An 8,610-nucleotide genomic window follows, 5' to 3' on the forward strand; every position below is an offset into this window, starting at 1 on the left:
TTGTTTTTTTTTTAATTTTGGGGGAAAATGAGGTTGTCAGTTATGAGAATAAAGTCCAAGAAGAAGACACTTCCAACACTGGGGGGGGGGGCAGCAGAGAAAAAACATTTTTTCTTATTTTACTCAAGTAGTATCAAGTTGTAGTAGTATCAAGTGAGCTACTGCAGTCACAGTTTGGCAGGTAAAGACGATTCCTGAAGACACTTCCCCACCAGCCTCATGGCGTCCACAGCCGTGCCCCAGGCCATGCTGACCCCCCATCCTCCGTGGCCGTAGTTGTGGACCACGTGCACACGGCCGCTGCCGTTCACCTCCAGCTCCTCCCTCTCCACCCTCGGGATCCACCTGCCGGGCCTCAGCCCCACCCACTCGCCCACCAGCCGGGCTTCACGGAGCGACGGTTCCAGGAGTGTGCAGCGCTCCAGGATGGACTCGCTGTCTCGCTGGTCCACCTGCAGGCGCTCGTCCCTCACCTGCCTGGTGCCGCCCAGCGTGACGTAGCGGATGCCGGGGTACACGTACGTCTTTCCGTCCCCGTCTCGGATGAAGTGCTGCAGCCAGGGCGCCTCCGCCCTAAGGACCTGCCCCCTAACGGGGTACACCTGGCTGTCGCCAGCCACATCTCTGGAGCCCAGACCTGAGCAGTTGACGATGACGTCGTAGCGGAGGCCCAGCTCTTGGAGGCGGCCGACTTTCTTCTGCTCCACGTGACCCCCGGCTTTCTGGAACCTGCCAACAAAGCACACATGAGCACAATTTAGAATCCAGAAAAATCAGGCTTCGCTACAAATCTTGAAGCTCTGCCAACTACCCAACAGTCTAAGCTAGCGTGATATTGCTGTTAAAATGTGAGTGTAAAGTTACGTAGCTACACGCTACGTAGCTACGCGCTACGTAGCTACGCGCTACGTAGCTACGCGCTACGTAGCTACGCGCTACGTAGCTACGCGCTACGTAGCTACGCGCTACGTAGCTACGCGCTACGTAGCTACGCGCTACGTAGCTACGCGCTACGTAGCTACGCGCTACGTAGCTATGCTAGTGTTGCTAACCCCCAGCGGTCGCCCAGTTCATATTGGCCCAGTGGAGAGTCTGAACCTCTTGAGGAGCCATGGCAGGTAGCTGGAGCATTCACACTTGATGGTGGTGAAAGCCTGGCCAAACTTGTGATGCGGGAAGCGTTTCAGCTCGCTCTCGCTCAAGAATCGGAAACCCAACACGATGTCCGACCAGTATGGCGTCTTGTTGGATGGAGGTTCCTTGAAGATTTGAAATCTGGGGAAGAAACGCTGTTGTAATAACGTCTGAATATCACAGGGTCTTTATTTGGAGGTCACCCTGAGCTGAAGATGATTCCGGCCTCCAGTGAGTGAGGAGACTGGGCGATGGCCAGCAGGTGCTCAAAGCTGTCCTGGAACCAGCGTCTTTGTCTGTCCGAGGGAATGTCTGAGACACATGGCGTCTGGCGCTCAAACGCTGCTGACTTGAGTTCAGGGTGGAAAGTCCAGCACCTACCTGGATACTCTTCACCCAGCACGATCCCAGCGGCGACGTCACTGGTGGTGTCCGGACTGAACTTGTCGGCCAGGAGCGTCACGGAGCAGACGGGAAGGGCCTCTGCAACGCAGACGGCGGTGGACAAGCCCACCACGCCCGCTCCCACCACCGCCACCTTGATTGGTTTCATCCTGCTGGAGACACGGCCACTTGGACACTTTAGACGAGTCCAAACAGGAAGTCCGAGGTCCAAGTTGACGTAATCAACTATGACATAACAATCAGTACAGGAAGTGGTGCACTTTGCTTCCTTTTAGATTCAGCCTTTGCAACGCCATTTACAAAAAATATTGATGAGACATCTGACCGTCTTCTAGACATGCCCACAGACCTGGCAGACCTGGTAGACCTGGTAGACCTGGTAAACCAGGGCTGTCCAATGTGGCTGTGCCTGTGGCTTTTTTTTATTGGCCCCAAAAATCCACAAAAAGTAAAAAAAATAACCAGCAGCAAAAAATCAATACAAATAAAGTCAAAATATTAAGGAAAAAAAAACGATAAAGTTGTAATTTTACAAGATTGACGTCGTAGCATTATGAGGAAAAATATAGCATTTTAGTAGACTAAATTGAAATAAGAATAAAGTCAAAATATTATGGGAATAAACTCACATTACAAGAATAAAGTTGAAATAGTGGGGAAAAAAATAAAACAGATGAAACAATGGCAACAAATTTTATGTGAAAGTCAAAATATCAAGGGAAATAAATTAAGATAAGATTAGATATGCCTTTATTGAGGAAATGAGTCACAATTTTATGGGAAAAATAATATAAATATATATATATATATATATATAAATAATATAAATAATATTTTGCACAGGCCACAGACCACCCAATCGTTACTTTTAGGTGTAAACAACCAACAACTCCTTTCCTCTCCCTTGACTCGCTGTTACTTGATGACGTCACCGGAGTTTTGTTGCTTTTTTTCAAAATAATTGTATTTTACTTCCGGTATGGGCCACGCCCATATAATAGTAGACGTGTGTTGTGCAGGCTCCCGCGTCAAAGTTTTCTATTTCCTTCCAATCCCTGATACTTTCAGCTAAGTGAGGTCAATTCTTTATTTGTATCTTGTGTGTGATAATAGGGCGTCTCAGCCGTCTCTAAGTCGAGGGCAAAACTTGTCGAAAGAGACTCTCCGGCTAGCATGCTAACCAAGAGGGAGATTAGCTTGATGCTAACGGAGCTACGTGCTGCTCTTGCGGCAGACTTTTAAGTTTCGTTTGACTCCTTGACTTCAGACCTAGATTCATTACATGCTAATAGTGACGTTACGAGAGGCGCCGTGGGTTCGAAGGGTGTCGAGTAATCGAGTGGGCGCTTCCGCAAAGCGTGCACGGAGGCTTGCTTCATTGGGGGGGCGGGGTTGGAAACGATGACGTCAGAAGTCTCGCTGCCCGGTTGTACCACGTGACGGATTCGGGAAGTGGTTTGGAATTTGGCGCGACGTTTGCCTGTCAATCAGCGATATAAACCTCAGGCTTAGACATTAAAATGTGGTGTTTTGTGGCGAGAGTCAATTAGTTGAGCGTGTGGCTAGTGGTAGTTTGGAGGCTTTGTGTAGTACGTAGTAGTACGGTGGCATTAGTTTGGAGTAGTTCAGAGATGGAGCCACCTAGAAAGAGGAAAATGTCTCCTGTGTGGAAACATTTTGACTTGATCAGTCCAAATAAGGTAAGCCAAATCCAACATTATTCTATAGAGATGGTATGTTAGCATTTCCAAACCTGTATTTTCACTGTTTCTCATTGTTATTGAAAGGTGAAGTGCTTGTTGTGCTCAACATCAGCAACACCAGGACCTCAGGCCGGTGAGCCCCCCTGGTTTTGATAAGCTGGTAGGGAGAGTGCCACTGTGATGCTACTGTTGTGGTAGGCCACCCCCATGCAGACCCACACTATGCTAACAGTGTTTGAATTAAGTTTTTCATTGTTTTTTTTTTGTTATGTCACTGATAAATGACCTACCTCTGTAGATCCATTGGATTTTTGGGACCGGCATGCAGTTTCTGAATCAATTATTCCAAATGATTTAATCGTTTCAATGTTCCATTTCTGCCACCCCTAACAAAAACAAGGAAACCTATACATGTCCATTACCACCAAGCTTTATAAATGACGTACAATGTCGGCTACTTCAATCCACAGCGTGTGAAGCTTTGTCATTTTACGGCAGTCTCGTCGTGGTCGCACTTCTCGCGATAACACATTCAAGCATTTTCTTCAGGCGGGCTAGCATTGGACTACGGCGGTAAGGTCCTAACAGCTCGCTACTGCTTTAAATAACCCAGATAAACCGTGACAGGTTTGGTGAAGTAAATGTTTGTCTATATTGTGGTTTTTTCAAGTTTTTATTGCAGGGAGTGTTTAGCTGAGTTTTTAGCTAGGTTTTGTTTGTAGAAGGGATCGGGCGTTTTGTTCGAGACGTTGTAGCTTCCTTGCTAACACGAAAAGTTGTATGCTGGCTGTGTTTGAATTCGGGCTCTGCATCGTACTAGGGTTAGTATCTTACCCGGTCTACGGAGGCCAGACGTTCGGAGGCTCCTGCTCCAGCCGCGCCTCGGCTTGCTGGATTCAGGCGGTCTAGCCTTTCACACTTCCTGGTTGTGTCACGTGGTCCTTACAGAATGATGTAATAACCGAACTAAAGTGAAGGCAAACAAACAAAATTGACATTGTAGAAGCAACGTCATTAGTTTTTTTTAATATTGGTTTTACAGGAGATTTATTTCCAGTAGTAACGTTAATAGCACCTATATTTAGTTATTACTTTATGGCTACTTTGTTCATTTCCATTCACTCATACCAATGTATTTAAATACATCATTCATATAGTCGCTGTATTTTGCTGTTCCAGATTTTGACTGAGAAGTGTTTATTTTATAATGGAAGATGGTTGAATTCAAGCGCCGTTGATTAGTAATTGCTATCAATATTCTTTTGCAGTCCTTCCGGGAGGAACATGACTCTGACAGCCACATCTTCCTCGCACAAGACCAGCATCTTGAGTAAATTCGACTGCCTCAGGAAGCGGGATGTCCTGTGCGACATCACACTGCTGGTGGATGACGAGCGCTTCCGGGCTCACAAGGCCCTGCTGGCGGCGAGCAGCGACTACTTCTCCCTACTCTTCACAGCCGAGGACCAGCTCGGTGACTGCGTCGGCGCCACCTACCGGCTGGATGGCGTGGAGGCCGCCATGTGCAGGGCCGTGCTGGAGTTCATCTACAGCGCTCAGGTGTGCGTGGAGGAGGACGCCGTGCGGCAGCTCCTGGCCGCCGCTCGTCTGCTGCAGGTAGGTGATCTTGTTGAGGCGCTGCTGCTTGGACTCGATGAGGGGGCGGAGCCAAAGCCAGCGGAGCAGACGCCGTCATCAAGGCCCAAAAGGGGGCGACCGAAGACAACCGTGGTGGCGAGGAAGGCACGAGAAGAACACAATGATGCTGAGGGAGCATCTGAACTCGAAGAGCAGTCCAATCGGCGGAGGAGACGCAAGATCACGCTACCTGTGAAATACAGCTCCTTTAAAGTGGGCGCTGATGCTTCAGGAGGAGAGCCGGCGAGGAGAGGCAGGAAGAGGAAGTACCCCGACACGGAGGCAAGATGTGACGACTGTGGGAAAGTGTTCAAGAACCATCTCTTCCTAAAGATACACCTGCGCACTCACACAGGTGACGTCCTCCTGCACGTCTACCGAACGGAATACCCAATATTCTTGTGACGCGTCTGTCCCCGCCTCCAGGTGAGAAACCTTTTGTGTGCCAGGTGTGCGGGGCGGCGTTCACCCAGAAGCACACGCTGCTGGTCCACCAGCACAAGCACACCGGAGAGACGCCGTTTGTGTGCAGCGTGTGCTCCAAAGCCCTCGCCACCAAACACAGCCTACACGAGCACATGAACCTCCACCAAGGCAAACGGCCGACGCCCACACTGTGTTTGTGTTGGATGTCTTTAAACGTGCCGTCATTGTGTCGTGTCGCCTTGCAGAAAAGAAATCCTTCTGCTGCGACAAGTGTGGGAAGAGCTTCACCCAGCAGAGGCAACTGAAAAGTCACTACAGAGTCCACTCAGGTAACCCCAAGGTGTTCTGGAGTTCAAGACCAAATGACTCCATTTTCTTTTTCCTTGTCTGCTCATTCTAGGCAGGTCCTTACCGGAGTGTGCTCAGTGTCAGCGCAGGTTCTTGGACACGGCTCAGCTGAAGAAGCACCTGCGCACTCACACGGGTAAAGTAGCGCCAGGGGGTACAGCTAGAACCACAATGCCTTTAGTTTATTTTGCACAAAAAACCAAGGATGCAGATCCAGATAAAGGTGCAAATCCAGTAATGTATTGCATTTTTGAGTCAGCTTGCTTTGGGGCCAAGTTTGGCAAGGTCTCACCAGATCCAACGCAACCAGTGGTTTAAAGAAAAGTACACTCACATTTTGTGCATTACTGCCACCTAAAGGACCGAAGTGGAACAGTTACTTGGATTGTTCTATCAAACCTGTGAAGTGATTTTATTAGTCAGTCGTCCTGATCTCATAAGGCATGCAAAATAAGACTAAAGTTAGTGTTTTAGGAGTGAACTATTTCTGGTACAATTCTCAACCAAAAAAACATTAACGAGCGCTGTCGCGGCAGGTGAGAAGCCGTTCACGTGCGAGATCTGCGGGAAGTGTTTTACCGTCAAGAGCACCTTGCAGACTCACATCAGAATACACAGGTGAGGATAGCTCGTTACCACGGTACCCACCGGGGTCAACTTCATGACCTTAGAACGGTTCTTCCAGCGAGGGCCACACAGTGAAAAGTGTCATTTCTGTGGCATTGAGTCGCTGGGGCTGGATGAAGTCGTCGTCTAATTTGCATCATATCAATTTGGCCATGATGCAAATGTCTGGAGCATTCCATTCTTTATTAGCGTGTTAGCGTGCCTGCCGTGTTTAATGCGGCCATTCAAACGCAGCTTTTCTTTGTCGCAGCGGATCCCAAATGTTCCATTTTGCTCCACAGAGGCGAGAAGCCGTACAGCTGCGACGTATGCGACAAATCCTTCTCGGACGCCAGCGCCAGACGCCGCCATGTCGCCTCCCACTCGGGGAAGAAGCCCTTCACCTGCTCCGAATGCGGCCTGTCCTTCACGCGTGTGGACAACCTGAAAACACACGTCAATTCCCACAACAAGGAGAGAGCGTCACCAGCCCAGGAAGAGGTGAAGTACCATCTGACGCCAGGCTCCGAGCAGGAGATCCGGCTGGTGGTGACGGGCAACGACATCGCCTTCGTCCCGGGTCAGGCCCAGGAGATCAGCATCATAACCTCCGAAGAAGCGTCGGCCCGATCCAGACCCCTGGCGCCACAGAGCGACCACGCCCCCCACATCCAGATGATCAGCATGCTGGAGGGTCCGCCGGCGCCCCCTGTCGAGCCCACGCACGTCATCACGCTGAGCAAAGATGCCATGGAGCACCTGCAGGCGCAGCACGCCCACGCTGCACACGGCCCCGTCCAGCGGCAGCAGCAGCAGCAGCAGCAGCAGCACGCTCAGGCCATCCACGTCAGCAACCAGGGCGGCCAACCCATCTCCATCAGCCAGACCAGCGAGCACATCTCCAGCCACCACATCCACGGACACACCTTCCAGATACAAGCCGGGACCGTCTCCTGCCTCTACGCCACCGCCGGATCGCTCCCGCCGACTCCGCAGAGCTGACGCTAGCCTAGCCTAGCCTAGCCTAGCCTAGCCTAGCCTAGCCTAGCTTAGCCTAGCCTAGCCGCTCCAACACAACTGTAAAACATACACTCGTACAGTCTTACTTTGCTACACTTGCTTTAAACAACTACATAAGATCTTCATAAGTACTTCTTTTGCCAGCAAAAACAATATGAGCATATTATACTTTTAAATAAAGTTTTTTCAACATCCAACACAAGGCTGCTTTATTTTACTAACACAACACTTTTATTGTATTACTTTTATTAATACTCTTTTTCAGCCCTAAATAATTAAGCTTCCAAGCTTATTTAGCAGTCTAATGATTTTAGACATTTCATGACATTTCAGTACAATCAAACTAATATTGCTGGAATGTGCTGGAGCCTATCCCAGCTGTCCTTGGCTGAGAGGCGGGGTCCACCCTGGACTGGTGGCCAGCCAATCCCAGGGCACATATAGACAAACAATCCTATAATATCATTAATTCATGTTATTTTCTACAATAATTTAGTAGTTTTACATTTATTATAGGTAAAATAAAAAATAAAAGAATACATTTGGAATGTCCCTTTTTTTTAAAATACATGATATATAATATAATATTTTCATATTGAATATATTTATAAATTTGTACATATTTTTAAATCTTTAAAGAAATATATATATATATGAAAAATGGATGTAATTGAGTTTTGATATCAGGAGCACAATATGTAACATTAACATTCATAATGATTCATGTAATATTTTGTCTCTAGTTTCCTTAAAAAATTGACATGTAATTTTGTCTGGTTCATTTCCAATTATTAATAATTAATAATATATATTATATATAATAAAAATATATAATATACAAATATTATTATAATATTTATATATTTAATTATAATAGTCTATAATAATAATTATTATTTATTATTATTATATATATAATAAATTTATATAATATATATTATATACAATAAAATTATACATATAATTTTATTATATATAATAATAATTAATAATAATTATTATTAATAATCAGTTGTCTTTCATACCCCAAATCCACTTTGTGCTACCCCTGCTCAGTTGTCATGTTGCCATGGCGACAGCATCCTCTGTCCCTCATGTTGAGATGCTCTGTGACTTCATTTGACCTGTAGGGGGCGTTCACGCTTCATTGGAGTCCTTTTAAATATGACATCAGTCCTCTTTTTTCGGGCTATAGAAACAGGACTAAGGCGTATTTATTAGTTTTTCCCCTTTGCAGTGTGGTGTATGTAAATATTAAAATATGCACGGTGTGCGTCAGTTGCCGAGCAGCCTCCAGCTCCCTGCGACGTCATCAGGGATGGCTGCGTTC

General features: G+C 47.1%; 2 protein-coding genes across 10 annotated transcripts; one reads left to right on the forward strand and one right to left on the reverse strand.

Annotated features, from left to right (window-relative positions):
* Positions 1-66: 66 nt before the first annotated feature.
* On the reverse strand, positions 67-4,183 carry ddo (D-aspartate oxidase). 3 transcript variants are annotated; one of them, XM_058057351.2, is made up of 5 exons: positions 4,077-4,183; positions 1,516-1,691; positions 1,338-1,446; positions 1,099-1,275; positions 67-729 (listed from the first exon to the last, which is right to left on the reverse strand). In XM_058057351.2, exons 2-5 carry the CDS (start codon positions 1,685-1,687, stop codon positions 168-170), a joined length of 1,020 nt encoding a protein of 339 aa, XP_057913334.2. In that variant the 5' UTR covers positions 1,688-1,691; positions 4,077-4,183; the 3' UTR covers positions 67-167. The 3 variants fall into 3 exon arrangements, with proteins under 3 accessions (XP_057913334.2, XP_078655038.1, XP_078655039.1); XM_078798912.1 differs by having other exon boundaries at positions 1,338-1,691; XM_078798913.1 differs by having other exon boundaries at positions 1,338-1,688; positions 4,077-4,171.
* zbtb24 (zinc finger and BTB domain containing 24) lies at positions 2,529-7,470 on the forward strand. Of its 7 annotated transcripts, XM_078798906.1 has the most exons (9): positions 2,529-3,239; positions 3,327-3,436; positions 4,511-5,235; positions 5,307-5,474; positions 5,552-5,635; positions 5,707-5,790; positions 6,191-6,272; positions 6,563-7,279; positions 7,315-7,470. In XM_078798906.1, exons 2-8 carry the CDS (start codon positions 3,423-3,425, stop codon positions 7,260-7,262), a joined length of 1,857 nt encoding a protein of 618 aa, XP_078655032.1. In that variant the 5' UTR covers positions 2,529-3,239; positions 3,327-3,422; the 3' UTR covers positions 7,263-7,279; positions 7,315-7,470. The 7 variants fall into 7 exon arrangements, with proteins under 7 accessions (XP_078655032.1, XP_078655031.1, XP_078655033.1 ...); XM_078798905.1 differs by having other exon boundaries at positions 6,563-7,470; XM_078798907.1 differs by having other exon boundaries at positions 3,327-3,375; positions 6,563-7,470.
* Positions 7,471-8,610: the final 1,140 nt, after the last annotated feature.

The sequence above is a fragment of the Doryrhamphus excisus genome, linkage group LG19 (assembly GCF_037039965.1).
Source record: "Doryrhamphus excisus strain RoL-2023G ecotype Guam linkage group LG19, RoL_Dexc_Guam_v1.1, whole genome shotgun sequence".
NCBI classification, from domain to species: domain Eukaryota; kingdom Metazoa; phylum Chordata; class Actinopteri; order Syngnathiformes; family Syngnathidae; genus Doryrhamphus; species Doryrhamphus excisus.